The 22,264-nt window shown below is 39.0% G+C and overlaps 1 protein-coding gene across 1 annotated transcript in view; it reads left to right on the top strand.

The window, feature by feature from the left end:
- Positions 1-15,878, top strand: part of ubl3a (ubiquitin-like 3a) — a 33,251-nt gene extending 17,373 nt beyond the window's left edge. Inside the window, exons 2-4 of the mRNA XM_028595379.1 lie at positions 10,990-11,098; positions 12,757-12,843; positions 14,593-15,878. Coding sequence (XP_028451180.1) covers positions 10,990-11,098; positions 12,757-12,843; positions 14,593-14,699 — 303 coding nt within the window. The 3' untranslated portion in view covers positions 14,700-15,878. The remainder of the gene's footprint in view (positions 1-10,989; positions 11,099-12,756; positions 12,844-14,592) is intronic.
- Positions 15,879-22,264: the final 6,386 nt, after the last annotated feature.

The raw sequence follows: 22,264 nt of genomic DNA on the forward strand, positions 1-22,264 counted from the left end.
TCGCGATAGACACATAATCAATATCAATAGAAAATGCGGTCGATAAAACGTTCGAATCAGAAGAAACCAGAGTTTGTGAATCAAGTTTGGTTGCATGAACAAAGGCCCTCACTCTCTGGCAACCTAGCAACGTGGGGAGTGACACTCTAACAGCCAATCATGTAACAGTATCAAGTTTGGTTGCGCCACATCGCTGTCTCGTGTTCTTCAATAACAGAACCGGCGTGGAGTGGAAAGTGAGTGCCGCAGCGAGTGAGGAAATCGTTGATAAAACCATAGACAGTATAAAACAGGAAAAGTCAGTATGGCAGTTTTGGGGATTTTATAAGTCTGACCGTAGTCAGACCAATGTCGTCCCCACCAACACTGGTACGACCACAAACTTGTTTTACCACTTTAGCCGTGCTCACACTTTGGAGCACAGCCGTATTCGCCATCAACGTCCAACAACATCTGCAGCTGCAACACGGCACAAGCAGCAGAGCGCCATGGAGAGTCAGCGCCTTACTAAACGCTACAAAGAAATAACGGAGGCAGACATGCTGAGCACTGTCCAGAAGCCAGGTTACCAACCTAGCACTAAACCTGCAGAAAATAGTTCCTTCTCAGGTTTCTTATATTTAGCTAACACTTTGCACTATTTTATGACACTTTATTAAGCATTTCTTACTTATTCTTTAATTTTGCACCTTAATGTTAAAAGATAATTGTTAAGTGTTCATTGTAATTATAGACTTGTTTACATTTGAATTATTTGAGTGTTTTCCATGGTTGTGTTGACATTTCTGCTTTTATAACTGAGGGGATTATAATCAGAGCAGGGTTAAGTTTAAAATAAAAATGTTTAAATTTAATATATTTTTCTCCTGGTCCTTATTTTAAATAGGTCATAAAAAATATCAATAATTATCGATATCGACCGATATGAAAAACTTATATCGTGATACAGTTTTCAACCATATCGCCCAGCCCTACTAGCTAACACTGCAGCATGTGGTGCCTTCCTTCAGCTCTTGCACCATCTTCATCACAACTTCCACACACAGTGTCCCATCAGCGTGTGGGTTGCCAGTAGGTAATGTACAGTAATTTACTTCAGTTTTCTTTTAGTTCTCAATAGAGTTGGCATGTTGACTTATTTGTCCCTGGGTTGTTGAACAGCCATTTTGAAATGCTAGACGTAGATTTGAGGGAGAGGCAGGAGGCAGCCATGCGAAGTAAACCTGCGTCAACCTCTTTGTGACAGCTCTGATCACAGAGACACAGAGCGTGTGATCAAAGGCACCTACCTGGCGTCTGTCAGGAGAGAGGAATGCAGCCTTGGGTGAGTGCACGAGTTAAGCAAGGAGGGGAGATGACAGCATGAAAAGGAGCTCTACCTGTTTCTAGAGACAGGAGAAGCAGCTGATGGATTAAAGGGTTATCTTTTCGTAAATGGGGAGAAGGGAGGGATGAAGAAAGTGGACAGAAAGCGGAGAGCTGTCAGGTACAGTGCCGGCTGGAGAGCAGGAAACTGCCCATCATGCTGGTGACAGGACGGAGAGGGAGGAAAAAAGAGGAGGAGAGGGGTTTTATGGTTGTGATGAGGACATCAGTGTATCAAAGGATAGGTCTTTTTGAATGACAGTACAAAAGGACAAGGGCTTGGAAAGATATATGAGGTATGATTGGGTAACGGTGTAATGAGACATATGACTGATAGTAGTAAGAGCAACTAAAGGGAGATGGGAGTTTTGTTGCACATTCTCTCCTGGATCCAAAACCGAGAGTTCTAGATGCATCAGTGGATAATAATGTTCATAGCTGCAGATCCACTATGCAAAAACACTTATAGGGTCAGAGTTAAAGTCTGAAAAGGAACACCTTAAAAAACTAAAATCCTCAATGTCAAATAATGAGTTTTCCCTTAATAATTCTAGAATATAATGTATTTTTAGCGTTTGCAGAGGAACCGTAAGTTGAGGGTTTCTTTGCATCGTGCAATTAAACTGCCACATATGTGATGCTATAATAAAGGAAATAAAACTTCATTTTACGACACTATTAGAATTGTAATGTAGCCATTAGCCGCCTCTAGCATGATGCAACAGAAAGTGCTTCTGATAGGTCTGTGTTGTTGGCCTTTACAATCTCTCTTACAGTAGAGCCTCTCTTTAATGATTAATGGCCTTAATACAGTCCAACAGGAAGGAGGTCTGTGTTTTATGTCCACTGCACAGGCTGCTCACTTTATACACAAACGGACATAAAAGAAAAGAAAACTTTACTGGACTGCCAGTAAGGATCACATGTATGGCTTCAGAGTTCACCAAGGTTCAAGGTTCTTTATTAGTCATGTGCACAACAATAACAGAAGTAGTCGATGGAAATGAAAATCTTAGGCCTCAGGCACCTCCAACAATGTTTAATAAATAAGTAAAAGAAAACACAAGTAAATGCAAAATCTAAATCGAAGACACAAAAAAATAGTGCAAGTTAAGATATAGGGCTAAAATGGATATTTTACAACAACATTGAATGCAACAAAGGCTTATGGAGCCGGACCCAAACGCAACACTCCGTTCACTGTTGTTTATGCGACAGCGGTAGTGTCCATGCTGTCCCAAAGTCTCCTCTGTGTCTTCAGCTGCAGACTGTTGTAACGTTACGTCCCGGTGTTGGAATCCCTTCCAGTGAAATACAGTCACACTTTACAATGTTTAACTGTCAGCATTTTAACCGTGTTTGAGCCAGTTAACGTTACCAGCTAATGGTAGGCCAACGTTACCTGCTGTATGTTAACTAGCGTCACGGCGTAGGCTGTTGCATCGCAGTAATTTTTTTTTTATCTCAACCGGTTGTAATCTTTATACATTTAAATTGATTTTAACCGATTCACGATGCATCGTTACATCCCTACTGTCTAGCAGTCTTTGGGATGGTGTCGGTATGGTGAATCCAGGTCAGATAATCGCTAGTCTCGCTTTGCCAGCCTATCTACACGCTGCGTAGCGGAGGAGGGTCTGGCTAATTCCCTCAGCATTCCGGGATGGGAGAAAAACGTGCCCTGGTTTATTGCCATTTCTTTAAACCAATCACAGTCGTTATGGGCGGCGCTAAGCCCCGCACGGAGCCACTGTAAAATAGTTAGAATAGTGCGAGAAAAAACTCAGATTGGACAGATAGTCTAGCTAGCTGTCTCAATTTACCCTGCAGAGATCTGAGGAGCAGTCAACAATAGTCCTCATAAATCCACTGAATTTAAAATTCTAAAACAGAAGGAAACGGACATACATGCATCCGGAGGAATTTCCTGCGGCACTGGAGCAATCCCGGAACGTCAAGGATATAGACCAGATCATCGCTAATGTCAACCCAGAGGAACCTGAAGCCACTGACTCAATCCACTGTAGTCACATTGATGGAGATTGGGCTGTGGCCTTCTTTCTGTTGCTTCCTGCAGTCTGGAATCCGCTCCTTTTGTTTTACGGATGTTGAGATGGAGGTTGTAGTCTTGGCATCAAGATGGCTCTGACCTTTTCTCTGTAGGCCGTCTGTGATCAGCCCGCTGACGATCTTGTCTTCAGCGAACTTTATGATGGTGTTGGAGCTATGTGTGGCCATGCAGTCCTGTGTGAACAGGGAGTACAGGAGAATGCTGAGTCCGAGGTCTCTGAGCTTGGATGGCACAATGGTGTTGAATGCTGAACTATAGTTTATGAACAGTATTCTCACATACTGTATGTGTTCCTGTTCTAGAATCAAGCCCCTCATTGCACAGCCTCTGTTGATGAAAGTAAAATTGCTGGTTGTACCATGGTAGAGTCAAAAGATTGCTTTTAATATTGTGTCTAGAGATAAAGACATATTATTGTACTGTAGTGATTATTCAGGCCCTGCTGCCACGCCTGAATGAATGCACCAGAACTACCAGCCTAGGGGTTATTTGCATTTTCTGCAACAGACACAAAAAACACAGTATACTATTTGCTGTTAAGAGCAGTTGTTTGCTTGTTAGACACATGACTTTATCACCCTCAAATTAAAGCTGACATTTCAAGCTTCAGCCATGTAGCTGAAACATCAACTTGTGAAAGGAATTGTTGTCAAAGTGCAAACAGCTTTATGAAAGGTGTATCTGTGAATGATGTAATGTAAAGATATAAAATTCTATGTAGATAGAAATATTTTTGAAATGTTCATGCTGAGTGGTCATATCTGTTGCCAAGATGGAAAGTCTGTGAATGCTTTGCTGAGCAATGTACTGTAGTGTAAGACCTGTTTGCCTTTAAGCAAACACTGTTCATTTTGTGCAGTGATCGACTAAAAATACAAACCTGGCATGAGAGAGAGTGAGCAAATCTATGCAAACTTTTCCTGGAAGTGCAAAAGTACAACATGATGTGATATCAAGTTGTCCAACTACTTGGACTGCGGAATCCATCAAAACAGTTGGATTTACTGTCAAGGAGCAACATATGAACGAGGATAATCTGCCTTGGCTGAAATGGTTGCTAAGTCATTTCTGGGCTGATGTTGCAAGAAGAATCAGCTTTTGTTTTCAAGCTGATTTAACAGAAGAAAAGAGCACTACATTCAGTGTGTGTGTCACATTTAACCTCCAGCTTTGAGTAACGCACAGTTTTCTGACAAATGATAAAATGCTCTTGTCTTTGAGGAAACTCTACTATTAATGGTGTTTTCCCGATGTAATATTGCCTGCTGAGTTACTGTAGCTAATCAGGTTAGAAATGTTTAATTTTAACCGCACTGAAGCATGACCGAAAAATCTGTTCCGACACAAATGTGCATATGATATTAAATATACACAGAGCATAGCAATTAATATTGTACTGACAACTTAAAAGACGCTCCTCAAGCCTTAACAAAGTACCTGTAACCACACTAAAGATCAGCTTGATTTGCTATCAAATGGTGCATTATTATTTTGATTATAAGAGCACTGTCTAACAGGACTTCCACATAGTGTACATGCATAAAGATAGAAAAACAGGACAAAACGCCACTGATGACTAACTAGCACCCTGGTTACCACAAGTGTTGGCATGACAACTAGCAGAGCATGACTGTAGGCATAATTGGCAGTGTTGGAATAAATCTTGACCAGTCAGATAACAGTTGAAAATTAGCCAGCTGGCTAACACTGGCACATTTACAGAAATGTTGATTAATGTGTGTTGTCCTTTTTGTAAAATAAAAAAATAATAAAGAAAAGATTGCATGGCTGGAGCTTTCTTTATGCTTCTGTGACAGTAAAAATAAATAAATAGACAATTTGTCTCAAGAACAGGAGCTTTTTTCCCCTCTCAGTCAGGCACTTGTTGTAAAGATTCTCACTGTGCCGCTTTCCGTCAGTTTGTTTTTGACATGTGGTCTATATCCAGTATTGATTGATTTTGGAATAGCTCACTTGTTGCCTTACTCCATTTCACAGTTTATTTATTTGTTAAATGTTCTCGTCAACCTTTGTCCTTCATGGAAACAACAGATTAGCTAACTAATGTTTTGCATATTGTGCGTGTGTTGTGTAATACAATTGGTCAGTGAGTAGGTAAAAACAAACCATGACACACTAGCCATTATAGATAAGTTCCCTATAAAGATGGAAAAGTTAATAATATAAAACTTCAGCCGGGTCAAGGGCGTACTGTTTATTTCTAGATCTTTAGTGCAGTGAAAAGGCCTGTTGCATCCCTTAGCTGACTACAGTGACGCAGATGTTTGTGCTAAGCACATACTGTATGGATATGTGCCTTGACATCAAATCTGTATTTTGGTAGCCTACAAGCTTATCCTAACTTTGCTTTAAAATATAAACATTTCAAATGAATTACATGCAAGAAAAGAGCATGATATGATAGCACTTAAGAAAATAACAATCGGTACAAAAGCATAGACATGGCCTCCCCCACAAGTTTCTAAAGTGAAGTGTAAGACATTTTTTGATATATTCTGAAATAAGAAAAATATCTTTCTGTGTCCCTGAAGTTCTGTCAGACTTTCTATGTAACTGCAATCAAACCTTCACAGCTTTTTTTTTTGAAGATGCTGTCCTCTGCATATAATGTGACGTATTTCTGCCCGTTGTCAGGATGAAAATAGCCAGCTGGTAGTATCAGCTGCTATGGTTATCTCCAGTTAGTAACGTGTTAGCTCTTGAAGTAACATATAAGAGAACACACAAAAAAAAACAAGATATAAAAATGTTTAAGAAAATACCTTAAAACTGATTGCAGTAATGCTGTATCCCCAACACTGTAAAACACATACTCACAGACTCACTGAGATTACAAATCCTTGCATGGGTTATTTTTTTTCACAGTATCATCAGTCAGCCGCTGTTACGTAACTGCTCTCTGTGTTTTTGTGCACACACAAAGGAGGGACTCACACAAAGAAGAACAACTTTATTTATAATATTGTATTAAATATGTCAAACTCTAAATGAGGTTATTTGACAAATCAAAAGAGTTTATTTTCCTGTGAGCTCGCTTGCTATTGTAACATCTGAGGAAGCTGCATTCAGCCTGCTGTTCCATCACGTACAGTGTTTTTCTAAAAACACCCTTTTCAGTGTGTTTTTAATTAAAGAAAACAATGACTCCATGATTGAATTTGTGTGCTAATGGGGGCTAATAATTGCAGTAGCTCTTTGTGTGTTTGCAATATCACTAAAAGCTTGCAAAGCGGTTTTATTTACTCAGTTTGGGCTAATTAAAAAAAAAGTGACGAGTGTCTTTCAGGCTGCTCTTTTTCTTTGTATTCTTTAGGCTTGTTCACATTCAGCCCAACAAGCCGCAGCATGGCCTATAATGTCTCCTATTTTGTAGCTGTTAATAGTCATTAAAGTTTGTTGACAGCCGTGCCAGAAAGAAAAGCGCCTACTGTTAATTATCATTAAAATCAGCGACTTATAGTTCATGTGGGATTTGTATTATCAATGTGCTGCATAGCTACATTTTTGAGTTTACAGTCACATTTTCTCCAGATTTACCGTAAAAGGCAAGTTCAAGCAGGCTGGCTGCTGGATCCAGCTGGCTTGTTTTAGACAGACCCCAGTCAGGCTAATCACCCACCTCCTCTCTTAAACTCATTCATACAGTTAGGAATCCACACTGACAGCAGCGGCTAACCTTACTGTGCAGACTACATATAAAGTTACTCTAATATATTCCCACAGGAAGGCTTCCCACTCTATAATTTTAAAACTGCTGCTGGGTCTAAAGAGCAGTGAGCCCCTGTGTAGTGTTTTTTCTCTCCTCCTCCCTGTTTTCACTGCCCCCCCCCCTCCCTTCCTTGCAGTCATGCTGTGTCCACACAGTGACATAAATACACCTATTCTTCTGGTACACACACACACACACACACACACACACACACACACACACACACACACACACACACACACACACACACACACACTATTGCCTTGAGAAAGAGTTGAGAGTGGTACTAGGAATAATTATAGATGGCATTGCATTCCCTGCTCTCCACCATGTGCAAACAGTGTTTACCCAAGAGGGTTTGCTTACTTCAAATGTTTACACCATGCCACTACTTGGCAGCAGGGTCACATTATTGTAGTGTGTCTGAATGTCGGCAGTGGAGGCTTGACAAACAGGGAGCTGTGTCACAGAAATAGCCAGGAATAGAAGTCACTGAGCCAGGGTGTTTCAGCATTACAAATACTTCCACATGCTCACATTGAAGAAGTGAGATACTCACTAGTATCTTCCACTTCTCCACAAGCTCTGCAAACTGCTGAAGCCTTCATACAGCTGATTTCTGACATCATGAGCTCAGAGGGAGACTGGTTGTAAGCAAGGACATGCTGAGTAACTGACTGTTTGCCTGCAGATATATTTATGTACTGTATGTTTATGCATGAATGCATGAAACACTTTTCCCCCCATACCTGGGGCTGTTGTATTTATTCCAGAGAATAGATGGTAATTGAATATACTTCCCTGAGCTGGCTGTGAAACCTCATTATCAGCCCCTCTGCGGAAGGGAGAAGGCACAGGGACCCTCGGGGAGAGGTTAAAGAGCAAGAGAGAGTTAAGACCTTGATTCCGGTAAATTCATAATCAAAATAATAAGGGTGATGTGAGTAAAAAATAAGAAAAATAGGCAACTATATGAATAAACCATTATTAACCATTCAATAACCTTTCTAATTTGTATGGAAGCATATCTGCATCTGTTAAGTCTCATTCTATTTAGGTTATTCTTTTGTTTTGTCACCTGTCTCTATTTTTAAAATAGAAAGTGACTTCTAAGAATAGAGAAAGCAAAGGATGGAGAGGGAGAGAGAAGCAAGTGAAGAGATTGAAAGTTGTGCCGGTATACGATAAGAGGAGAAAGGCTGAGTTAATGTTGTTTAATTGAAGCTAGCTTAGTGCCTCTTGTTATTCTGGCCTTTTGCATTCCTTTACTGTATGCTGTGCAGAGCGAGAGATTGGCAGAGTGGGGAGAGAGACCAAGTCAAACAGACAGAGCGATGGAGGGAAGGGATGCAGTCATTGCTCCAAGGAGAGGAAGACAATATGATGTGACACTGTAGGAAATGGGCATATAGAGAAGGGAGGAGGGGTAAAGCTATCTTGTAGGTGTTATCAGGTTAAGCCACCCACCACTCGCTGTCGCCATGTTGACACCATGGTAACGATCAGGTGTTCAGCCAGGATGGAGCAAGACCTTGCTTATGTAAAGGGTATTCCTCTGTGTTTCTTCCTCATTATTTCCATCTTCGTCTGTCATCGTCTCATTTAGAGTCATTCTCAGGTATTGTCTTCAGGGTGTATTTATTTAAAAAATAAAAATAAAACCCTGCAGATGTAATAACTTACATTTCCTATTCAGCCAGTCACTCATCAGCATTCTGCAAATTCTTACTTTATTATCTGTATTTCATTGGTATAGTTGAAACTGTCCCTTGTGAATCACAGCAGAAAATTGCAGTTTATTGTTGCTGGTGTTTTTTTTTCAGTAAAAATGCAGTACAATAAGTCCATACATATGAAGAAGCATTTGTATGTCTCTGTCTGGCTGCATGTGTTTGCATTAGGGTTGCACGATTCAGAAAATGTCACGATTCGATTCAATATCGATTTTCAGGCTCAAGATTCGATTCAAAATTGATTTTTGATTAAAAAACGATTCTTGATTTATAAAAAAAAAAAAAAAAAAAAAGATTCACAGTATGTAAATGTAGTTACTTTTCCCATGTGAATGCAGTAGACATACAATTTATAAAACAAATTAAAAAATATGAATCGATTTTTGGAATTTTATGAATCGATTTTGAATCGGTAGAGCTTGGATCGCGATTCGAATGTCAATCAATATACATACAGTGTATTTGTATGGCCCAGGGTATTTTGCATACATAAAAAAACAGAAGCTCAAATGTATATAATATATGAATGTTGTGTTGTTTTGTATGCAGTATATGTACAGGATGTGTGTGGCCTATATGTCTCTGTATGGCTCTTCCATTCTTAAACCTATAAGCTGATTTGATAACGTGCTTACAGAGATCTCTGTTTCAATCCGTTGATGTCAGCTCTGTTACATCACTGCAGCCGGTTCTGTGTTTGTGTGTGTACGTATACACGTGTGTGTGTGTCGCTCAGCAGAGTGGGTTTGGTGGGGCATGGGGAGTATGTACTGCAGGCCAAACACTCAAAAATAGAAAGCAAATACACACCACAGACCTTTGCGCTGGCTCTTAAAGGCATACTGTATCACTGCTAAACACACATAACCGAGACCGGTGCTAATATGGCCCCGTTGCCTTAACGACCGTTATCTACCGGACCGGATTGCGACGCGGATTTTGGAGCCTTATTTAGGTGCCACTGAAATGCCTGCGCTTCTCTCTGATGCTCCTAAACGTCAAGCTATTTAACACTACACTTGGCAGCAGATAACGTTAGCCTACCGTTTACAGTCCTCCTTGCTCTCATCTCTCACCATCTTATTTAAACCCTTTCAGATGGATGTCCTTTTCTGTTTTGGTACAGGAATCTGTGTTCTATCAGGATTTGGGGGGAAATTTGACCATATTATACAATAGCCAGCAGGTTGTTGTCCTCTGTATTTTCTGTTCTGACTGTTGTGTGTTTCAGTAATCTAAATAATCTTTAAGACCTCTCCCCATCTTATAAATCATGCAGTAGACCCCATAATGACAATTCCCTACCATCTCTAGAGGTGCTGTTCAGTATCTGACTATGGTCATTTATTTTAATACTTGGCTGTCACCACTGACTACCGGGATAAGCTATCCAGGGCAGGTTGCACATTTTTACAGCCTGTAGTTTTCCAGCTAATTGTTCATGTTTTGTGGCCTGTTTACACAGTGAGAGCCAAGTTTGGTTGTGTTGAAATTACCCACAGTCTCATTCATAAATTATAACAAAACATGAAATGACAATGAAACTGTCATTGTAAAATGCAGTTGGCTCTCTGAGTATAAATGGAGAAAAGTAGTTGACAAAATATGCATAGTAGTGCCTCTAACTTGCAGTTACATGTGTAAACCTCTATTTTAGTCTTACAAGGAATATCTTATAATAAAGCATACGTTTAAACAATTACCACATGGGGTTTGAACTCCAGCTAGAGGAACAAGGTAAAGAAAAACAACTGACTTTTGAGTGCAAAAGTTGAGAGGTGACAAACTGTCAGTAAGTGACAGAATTGGGATCCAAAGATGAAGAAACAGAGTTAGAGGGATGGGGAGAAAAGTGAGGAGGAAGTTGGAGAGACAGATGGGAGTTAATCCTGCGGAAGGACACTCCTCAGGGTCCTCATATCCTTCTCCTGTTTCCTATTAAATTACTTACTTCACTTGAACCTGTGTGCTTCCTGATTTGACTGTGTTTAATGTGACATATGGTATGGTTTCTTGTGTTATGTTCCATTTGATGTTTCTCATATACTGTTCTAATGTACATACTGTATCTTTTTTTTTATGTGTTGCAGATAAACCTGCGGCTTATTTTAGTCAGCGGAAAGACAAAAGAATTCTTCTTCTCTCCCAATGACTCAGCAGCGGACATTGCCAAACACGTCTATGACAACTGGCCGATGGGTGAGTAGCTCCATTGAGATACCTCAGTGATTCTTACTGGCAATGGCAGTTGATGAAGCTGTAGTATAAGTTACATCTACATGTGTAGTCTCAAGGCAATAAAATCATCCTGAGGTGATTCAGCCATTTAATTTTCTTCACTCAGACATTGACTTCATATGTGACTATATTCACTATTATTTTATTTTTCTGGAGTCTGAAGTCACATAACCATACCTTTGGGAAAAGGCCCAGGGTAGAAAACTGTTCTGTATGTTTGTGTGGGCTTTGATGGCTCTGTATCTCTTCCCCGATGAAAAAGGGACAAACAGACTGTGGCCTGGGTGGGTTGGGTCCTTACTGATGTTGCTAGCCTTCTTGTGTAGACGGCTAGCATACAATGTGTGCAAGTTTGGAAGCACAGAAACTATGTGATCTAACTAATCCTGGCTGCATGTTCTATAACAAAGATAATGGCAGCTAAGGAGCTATACTGTGCATCCAGGGAGCTGAGATCACATTCAAACCCACTGCTAATTAGTTAGATGTAGGTCTATATAGCAGTGTGGGAACGTGCCGATCTTTGGTGTAGGGTAATTAGAGTGGGCTCCTCCTTTCAGCCTGATTATCATTGCATACAGGAATGTGGGATCGCAGTACAGCCACCTCCTTTCTGTAATCTACCCACTCCCTAACTACTGCTACAGTACTGTTAGAATTCATTTGATACTGCCGACCTTACACCACTTTCAAATCTGAACACCTTTTCCCACAGTGCTGTGAATGTAGTCAGGCTTTGGAGATGCCTACAGTACATAAAGAAAACTATAAATTATACTTAAAGGACTCAGATTCTCCTTGACAAGAGCAGTTTTGCTTTCAGTCCGGTCAGTTTTGGAAGCGCCCAGTGTTCCTCCCAGACAACAGATCTGAACCCTGTGAAACCAAGAGCAGGCTCTCAGTCAGCACCAACACCCTCCGTTTAGCTGGAGACAAACATCTGGTGGCCAGACGCGGATGCTGTGCAACTCCTCCCGCTGTTTTCTCTCTCATTTAATGGCTTCCCTTTTGTCTGTAGCTCATCCCAGGCCACACCTCATGTTCTTCTCTTGCTTTCCTTCTTCCTCACATTCTGTAGTGCATCCCACAGAGCCCACATATTATACATTGTGCGTATATAATGATCTAAAATAAAGGCCCTAAATGTCTGAAAATATCTTCAGTGCGGTTGTTGGTGGACTCTTTCTTTCACCATGCAATGATGAGGATTTCTTTTCACTACATCGTTTACAGTATTTATGTAGAACCTCTTAACAATTAAATTCCTTCTGTCCTTTTCTAAGTTGCTCAACTAAAACCTGGGAATTTTCGATTTTCAATAAAGAACTGATTTGTTAGCTCTTTCCCCTTGACTTTATTGTGGTTTTTAAAGCATATTCAACCTCAGGTAGCATTAACAAAAGGTTGTGAGATTATAGGTTATACAATGATGATGTTTCATTGGAAAAAGATAAAATAATGTGGCAAAGAATTACAAACTTTCAATGACAATGTAGACAAAAACAAAAAAGAGATGAGCCGGAAGAGGACAATATATGAAGCTTGTCCTCTGTTTTTCTATGTTAATTTCTCTCTTTAACTCTCTCTTTCCATCTGCCTCTGTCCCTTTTTTCTTTCAGACTGGGAGGAAGAGCAGGTCAGCAGTCCTAACATCCTGAGGCTGATCTACCAGGGCCGGTTTCTACATGGCAACGTAACACTAGGAGGTGAGAAAACAGAAAGTACACCTCCCAAAAAAGAAGTATTGCGTGCTCATAGACATGCATACGAAATCACAGCAGTGTGTTGCTGGAAAGTTCTTTGCGGTTCTCATCTTTTTCCTGAGCCACAGAACAGAGGTACCTCAGTGCTCCGGACAAGCCTGCTTTGATGGAGAGAGGAAATACAGAAAGAGAGGGGAAAGAGACTGGTCAGGAAAGGGGCAAGACTGGCATTAGAGTAGACCTTAAGCAGCACAAAGAAGAGACAGGAAGGGAGGGGGGCGTGAAAATGAAAAGCGAAGAGAGAAAGAGGATGGCAGCCCACTTCACTTCTCCCTGCCTTTCAGGCTTTTTAGTCTACTTAACCCAATTTTGATTGGACTGCTGTTTTGTGTGGCTAATAGGGTCATGCTATCCCTAACCCTTTTAGTCATCCAATTACTGCCATCTATCTGATAATTCCCTTATCGTTGGTTTAACGTGTTTGCAAGTCGACACAGAATCCTCTACAAGTCGGGCCAAAACTTGCAGTTTATTTGAAAAGTTCCACTGTGACATCATAATGTGGCATAATGGCCATTATTCAACGTCAGGAACAGAAGGGGAGATTGTGACCATATTCCTCATTTGGTCGGATACTGAATAGGTGACCGCAATCTTGAGTGTCCACCTTGAAACTTTGGTGATTGTATAGATCTTCTGTGCTGCAGCCTCCACATATTAGAATTTGTAGCTTCTTTTTGAAGCAACATCTATATTTGATATATTTGGCGTTGCATCATATAACAAAGCTCTCTATCAGTTCTCTGTATTCCTCTGTAAAAATAGTCTCTAAGTGAAGACAGCATGAAATTATTCACTGGAGTCATACATGTCAATATTACAATCCTTCAAAGTCTTCACTCCATATATTATGAGTCTGGACAGACATGGATTTAAACTGCAACTCAACTGGTGGACTGAGGCATACAGCCATGAGGCTGTAATTCTAGTTTCATCAAATATCACAGTAGGACTAGTGTTACTTGTTATATTACAAAGCATATAATATATGAGTAGAATGCACAATGCACCTATTTTCCTGGCAGCCATTGATTTTCATTCATTTTGGTATAAGAATCAACTGCTAAATAGCTTCAAATAGGTAGGTAATCCTTCATAGTGAAGATTATGTTCAGTTTTTTTTTGCGTTGTAATGGAGTTGATAGTAGGATATGACGATATATTTGAAATAGAATACATTTTCTGATATGCTGCATATTATACGGCAAATGCATAAAAATCACAAATGATCAAAGCAATTGCTGTGTTCCAATTGCATTCATTACGTGAGATCAAACTCTTCCTGTGTGTGAAATGGAACTATCAATACCTGATTCTGATAACCATTGATTGGGACATTGGACAACAAAAATAATGTATGATCACATAACTGTATACATATTATTTTGCTCCCAGTCCTGTTGAAAGTAAATGCATTTGAAACTTTTCTTTTCTCTTAAGAGTGATTAGTGAATTGAGCAGGTGACAAATCGCTACTCAGAGGGGGAAAAAGAAACATTTTAGCTTTTCTCTCTTTTGTAGCTTAACTCTTTCCAGTTTAGCATGATTTGTACTCTAAAAGTTTAAAAAGCTGTTCAAGATGATATGATGGCGAATGACTTTGTAAAGTCAGATATGTTGTAGCTCACTGAATAACCTTTGCATCCTCTCTAACTCTCTGTCTTTCTCTCTCTTTCACTTCTCCCCCGCTAGCTCTCAAACTGCCCTTGGGGAAGACCACAGTGATGCATTTAGTTGCCAGAGAGACTTTGCCTGAGCCAAATTCCCAAGGTAACCAGCCCCTTCTTTCCTTTCAATAGGCCTTTTCACACACTGAACAACTCCAAACAGTCTGCTCCCAGCCATTATTTATCTCTACACATGGCTTCTGTTTTAGGAACAGCCAGTGGTGCAAATAATTGGCTCCCTTAAATGTATCCCCAAGATACAGCACATTGTGTAGAATAAACAGCAGATATAAATCATATTAGGTGACAGGTCTCCTTTTTGTGACTGTGTAATGGAAGGTATGTATGTATGTACTATGTATGTATGTACTGTATTTATGTACAGTATGTATGTATGTATGTATGTATGTATGTAGTTGAGATGAACATCTAAGGTCGCACAAACTCTAGTTATTGACTGTGCTCAATTTGCTATGCATTCTGGGTAAAATAAGCCCAAGGAAACGGTCAGACTGTTGTTGTTGTTGTTGTTGTTGTTGTTGTTGTAAAAGCCTGACCAGGGACAAGGACTGCAAATTAGCAGAGGCTAGACGTCCTAAACACCTTTCATCTTTCACATCTGGTTGTGATAATGTTCTAGGTATTATTCCTGGTAAATAATTTTAAAAAGAAGAAGAAAAAAAAGGTAAAATAAACACTTACCTTAGTTTACTTCAGAAGAAAACCTGTGCATTGTGGAAGAACAATTACAAGACAAAGTTTAGTTATAGGTTAAGGAAAAATCTGAATTATTTTTTCTAAAATGGTTACTGTGTTCTAGAAAAACACAAGACAATCAACATTGCTAGCACACCACAAATACAGCCATGTTTTCCCTCTTTTGTCAGTAGCAAGGAAGTGACGATGTTAAACACATCTCTAAATTCTGAGATCACCTGGATGTTTAGTGGTAGAGTTTTTATTATTATTTATTATCTTTGTCTTGATGAAACCGTCTTAGACAACTCTAACAGAAAAACCTAAGTTGGCGTGTTGCTTCAGGTATCGGTGAGATGTGAAATACAATCCAGGATGTTGAGTTTGAAGACTTATCAGATGCCATAATGCTGCACAGTGGTTTATGATACTCTGAGAGCTATTTTGTCTTTCAATCGCGAGTTAAATTGAGAAATAAAGCATTCACGTTACAGAGTAATCTGCCAGGAACGTGTACTTGAATGTATTTGATTGGCCAACATAGCCACTTGTCAGATGATGACCTTGATTGACTGTGTAGAATCAGTTTTTGATGATGATAATTGATTTGTGTGTGTGTGTGTGTGTGTGTGTGTGTGTGTGTGTGTGTGTGTGTGTGTGTGTGTGTGTGTGTGTGTGTGTGTGTGTGTGTGTGTGTGTGTGTGTGTGTGTGTGTGTGTGTGTGTGTGTGTGTGTGAGAGTGTGTGTGTGTGTGTGTGTGTCATTCTGTAAACCGGGGACACAACACTGTCTTCTGTAAATACACACCACCGCCACCTGCCCTCCATCCTTCTCATCCATTCTCGCCCTGAACATCCTGGACCGAATGAGCTTGTCCCCTGTCCTGGAGCCTGTCCACAATGCAGATATGCATATGGACAAACGCATACCCCCCCCCTCTCACACACACATAGAAAGGCAGCAGGCTCAGCCCGATTCAAGGCACAGAGTTGGGAGCAGGAAATTGATTAATGATAGAGTGGATTCCTTTGTTGTACTTGATATGTTGTCATAACTGAAAATTAGTGGAAGGAACTGGATTTGTATGTGGGTATTTTTTTTCTTAATGCATACCTTTTTAAGCCTTCTGCTACACACACATACCGTACAATAGACACACACCTTATCTAGCCATCCTCAGCCAGTCTGTTAAACGTTTCTAACTGCCTCCCCATTCTAGCTGGTTGTCATATTAATGCAGTGCCCAAGTTTGTGTGTGGCCTTGTTTTATAATCCAGACCGCTGATCATTTTAACCACTAACGACTCACCTACACACACACACACACACACTATGACATCTTGTCCACACATCCAACCATATGTGCTTGTGGGATCTCCCTCGGTGCAGTAGACAAAGCTTAGACGTGCCTGATCAGAGAACTGAAAGCAGGACAAAAAAACTAAACAAACACAAACATATATACGCACCTGTGTCCTTTTTACTGCCCTCCTCTGTATGTGCCCTTAAAGGCCACAAGAGAGACGTTATTATTTTATGTCTGCAGAGCGCTGTAGAGACCGAACACGTCCTACTCTCTCAGTCGACACATTCTTAGCCAAACAAAGCCTAACAAACAAACAAATAGACAAACAACCAGTCAGTGTTGGTGGTTTTGTTTTGGTTATTTGTTTGTCCTTGACATTTGTGACTGTGTTTTGACAGTCCACGCATATTACTGACCGACCAGTGTTGTGATTAATAAAACGTCATGTCAGTTTTCTTCCCTCCCTGGTGCACCATATGCTCATTGTGCTCCTTTTTTTAACCGTGTTGTGCAGGATCTCTCTGACTGATTGCTGTCCAAGCAGGGAAATTAACTATTTGTCTTAATTCGCTTCCTACTCTCTCCTTAATTCTTTCTCTCTCTGCATTAATTAAAGTCCATTTTGCACAACTGATGCATGTGGTCCCTTATCAGATTAAAAAAATGTATAAAACGTTTTATTGTTTTATTTTATATTTTTCCAATGGAAGTAATGCTCCAAACTAAGGTAACGTGTAGAATATATTTAATATGAATCTTATATAGAACATGATGACTCTAGATCCTGTTAATATACAGTATATTGGTGTTTAGTCTATGATTGTGTGTAAGGTTAGCTTCTAGCCAGTTCACAGTCACTCGCTGACAATGTCTTGTGCTTAACAGCAGCAAAACCTCCCTCATCATCGACGGACTATTTTTATTTTCATTCTTCTGTGCTCTTTTATTATTATTTTTTCATTTGTTTATAATTTCATGTAATCCTTTTTTTCCCCTTTGCTTTAAAGAATCGCTTTGTAACAGCACTAGGTCTTAAAAAAAATATTGTTTATATTGATCAGGGTTCAAATCTGTACAGAGATAAATGTTTTCAAACCAATTGTAAATAGCACTAATGCTCCCTCTCCCCCCTTCAAACTTCAAAATGGAATACATCTGTAAACTAAATAAAGGTTATTGAAGTGCGCTGCCTTTTTGTCATGACTTAAATTTAAAAACTCGAGCATCTCCTGATTTTGACAAGATTTTTAGCAGACAGCTAGATGCCATTGAATGGTAACACCTGGGTTTTCTCTACAACAAGTATGTCAAAATGTGTGCTGTGAAATAGGCCTATCATATTTTAACTTCTGGGACACGTCCTGTCATATAATAATATTAACAGTTGCATTGGTCTTGCTCATTTGCCAGAAATACTTAAAAGCCCCACGCCATAAAAGCCCCCTTAAAAGAGCCTCAAAGAACCTCAAAATATACAGTGACGGCAATGCAAATTTGTATATGTGTATGTGCGTACAATCTCTTACGCAAACACAAAGGAAGTAGCAGGCTTGTTTGCAACTCTCTGTATTAAGCCAGAGCATCATTTACATAAAGAGGAAGCCACAAACGAATGTGTATGTAGAATGGAGGTGGGATGGGGGAGTACAGATCAGGCTTATGTTCTACAAGCTGACAGTAAAGACATTAAGTATTCCTGCTGAAATAATTATTGATATTCTTCTGGGACACTGTCAGCAGATGAGGTCAGGAAATAAGCTGTTTGAAGTTAGAATTAAGGCTGCGTTTGATTTTATATACACGTAAAACCCCTTTTTACAGTTACAGTAAAGATTTACTGACCAGTGATGCATTTGAAATCATTTGATTTGAAGTTATAAAGTGCTTGGATATTTTTCTTAACTTAAAGCAGAACCACTATATAAAAATACTCAATCACAAGTGAAACTACTGTGGTCAGTAAACCGTTAAATCTATCAAAAGTAAAGTACTAACTATGCAAAATGATCCATTTTAGAGTGGTAAATTATATTTATTTTATTATTTATGCACTAACATGTATCATTCTAATGTACCTGGTTGTGGTGGGGCTTATATTTTGTACTGTTTGGTGTGCTACCTGTAAACCACCGAATATGGGTGACTCACATTATTTATTTTGGTTCTCCTTTTACATCTACAGGAACAATGGAACTGATGGCTGCTGGGTAGCCATAACAATGCACTATATTTTATAAGATTAGTGGTAAAAATGTAACAAAGTTACATACTCAATTACTGTACTTGTATACATTTTTAGAGGTACATTATGAGAGTTTTTGTTTTGTTTTGTTTCTATTTTATGTTACTTGATACTGTACTTCTGCTCCAGTACATGTCAGGGAAATATTCTACTTTATTTTATACCACTACATTTATTTGACAGTTGTATATTCTAGTTACTTTTCAGACTAAGAATTTGCATATGAAACATTGCATGACCTTATGAAATGTAATATACTGTCAAAGATTAGTGGCTCTCAACCTTTTTGGATGTGATCCCTTATTAGAAAGCAGTGACTGGTTGTCATGTTTCTTATTAGCAGTTCCACCAAAGACACATTTCCCCTTCATGCTCCTCAGATAGCTTCATTTAAGTAGCTGTTCAAAGTCCCAAAAAATATCCAATATATTCCACAAAAATAATTTGAGAAAAGTCCCAAAAAAAATGAATACAAATTTGTTCAGCAGAACATTGTTTTTTTCTTCTTTCTTGACCAAATAATCATCTCACAACCCTTAGATTTACTACCACTTTTTAATCTTAATGTAGAAGTAGTTAAAACTAGCTCAGAAAAAGTATGCTTATGCCTTAATGTATCAGTATTAACAATGTACGGTAATTATGTAATGATACAATTTTTACTTTTGATTACAGTTACCGTACATTTTACTAATAATACTTCTGTACTTTTACTTGAGTAGAATTGACTTTTACTTGAATACAATGGACTGTATTTATATAGTGCTTTCCTAGTCTTAACAACTACTCAAAGCACTTTAGCATAGTGCAGGAACCATTCACACACATTCATACACTGGTGGCCAAGGCTGCCATACAAGGATCATGTATCAGATAAACATTCACGCTAATTTACACACTGATGGTGCAGCATCAGGGGAAATTCAGGGTTCAGTGTTTTGCCCAAGGACACTTCAACATGGAACTGCAGGGTCAGGGATTGAACCACCAACCGTCCAATCCGAAGGTGGCTGCTCTTACCACCTGAGCCACAGCCACCTCGTGGACTTGTGGGCAGTCAATGTACAGGAAAGAATCAGACTTACCAATGCTTTTCTAAAGAGGAAGACATTGCTTACTTTCCGCTCACTCAACATTCAGTAAAGATGATAGAGATGATAGTCGTAATGCAAGAAAGAATAAAATAAAATTGTATAATTTTTCTGTGACGACCACGTGATGCTGTTAAGTCACTTGTCCAGTTTGCACAACAGTCAGTAGGCCAAAGTGCAGCAGGAAGAATGGAGTGGAACTTACTGTATCTTGAGAGCACTTTTTCAGATGTGTTTTGCCTCACATACTTTCACTGAACAAACTAAAGATGTTACATTACCGTGGGGACAGTTTCAGATTAAAGAAATCAAATATTAAAGTTTGTGACATGGTAGCATCGTATGAGGGGAGTTCTGATTTGCTTTAAAAAAGTGATGACTGGACTTCTCTTGTCTGTGTAGTTTTTCCTCTCCTCCCCCCCACCCCACCCCACCCCACCACCTTCTCTCCTCCTTGTAGTCATGCATACACAGTGACATGAATACAGCTATTCTTCTGGTACACACACACACACACACACACACACACACACATACGCTGCCTGGCCTCTGAACAATACTCCAGTCTCTTTATACAGACAAATTATTGTTTCAAAGGTAGTGTGACAGTCTGCATGAACAAACATTTTTGCAGTGTCATTTAAATAGATGTGACATTTACAACCTCTTTACAAAGCCCATGCTGTTTCATGCGTCTGACTACAACAACTGGCTGTAAAAGAATAGGACAGGCAGGGTGGGCGCGTATGAGGAAATCCCATTCATAGAGCTACACTCACACATTCATTATTCATCTTTGGATGGATTATATAGGCACAAATTTAATTATGGGGTAACATCCACCAAACATAAGCCAAACAGCACAGAGGCAAGACTTTTCTTTGCTCAGTGTGTGACACATGACTGCTGTAAGGTTTGAGGATGTCGCCATCTTCTGGCAAAATATCGGTATAGCAACATTTAAAACCACCAGTGCTATAGATGCAAAGTAGAGGGTGCTTTGGTGGCATATTATTGTTATTTTAGGTGGATGATTCTGGCAAAGTACTTTGTTGTTTCTGTTGAGGGGTAAGTAAACTCCGTATTATCTACATATATATTAATACATTTATTTTTTCCCCAAGCACATTGATTATCCACCTTTTTTTGCACAGTTCATTGCCTTTATTATAGCTTTGGAGGAAATCTGTGATGTTGTTTATTTTTTAATTCCTCTGTGTAATAGCTAAAGTATGTTATATGATTTTGCTTAATTTTTAAAGTAGCTTATGTTTGCCTCAATTGTAATTGAAGATAACTCAATATATCATGTGATTAGGGTGGTCCTTTTATATTATCTCCATCTTTACAACTTCATGTTGTCAGTCAAATGATAGCACATCAAATTTGTTTGTATTTCATTTATTTCCTTTAGAAATAGGAATCTTGAAATAACCCTGCATAGAAATCAATTTCATATTTAGAGAATATTATAGATGGGCTATATTTAGATGTTTCTCAATCAAATTCCGAACATTTTTGTTGAAAATGATAAAGTAATATTTGGATGAACTGAATAAGAATAGTGTGAATCTATAGCCCTCTTTAACACATATTTACTGCAATGATATAGCTATTTTGAGTTTAGGATGACTGAAACTCTTTAAGTCCTTCTATAAACACAGCTTCCCTGAGATTCTGTCATCATAATATTAATCGGAATTTCTTAAATCAAACTCAATCATCATTCAGCCGTGCAAAGTCATAAAGCTGTTGCATGTCTGTGTTTAAGGCCATAAGTATGCATTCATTTACTATATGGTACACTCGTGTTGGGTATACTTCTGCACAAAAAGGAGATTTTTTTCTTCCTTCTTGTCCCTAAATAGCTGGAGATCTTTAACATTTTGTTTAGCAATATTTGTATGTATATATGCAATTTTTTTTATAAATCTACTTTCTGTTGTTTTGGTTTTGACAAGGTGTATCTAATATGTCTGCAGCTTCGCTCTTTCTCTGTGTTCTGATTATTATGGATTAAAATAGTGTCCGTCTCTTACAGTATGTCCAACCACAGCAAACATATTTTGCTACAAAATTATGACTCAGACAATATGGTGCTTCCAACTATGTAAATGTCATATGTGACTATTAGTCCAAAAATGCCCAAACTTTCACCCTCGCCACATCTTAACAGTTCAGTTTGCAATAATAGGACCGACTTACAAAGGATCATGTTGTTCTTGTTGTGGCATATATTCACATTTTTAACACAAGGACTTGACACTAGTAAATGCAGAATTACTTTTTATTTTGGAATTAAAGCACTATTGGTACACAAAACAAAGGTACACAAACATATGCATTGGTTTTTCCACTGAAA

Source organism: Perca flavescens, chromosome 13 (assembly GCF_004354835.1).
Source record: "Perca flavescens isolate YP-PL-M2 chromosome 13, PFLA_1.0, whole genome shotgun sequence".
NCBI classification, from domain to species: domain Eukaryota; kingdom Metazoa; phylum Chordata; class Actinopteri; order Perciformes; family Percidae; genus Perca; species Perca flavescens.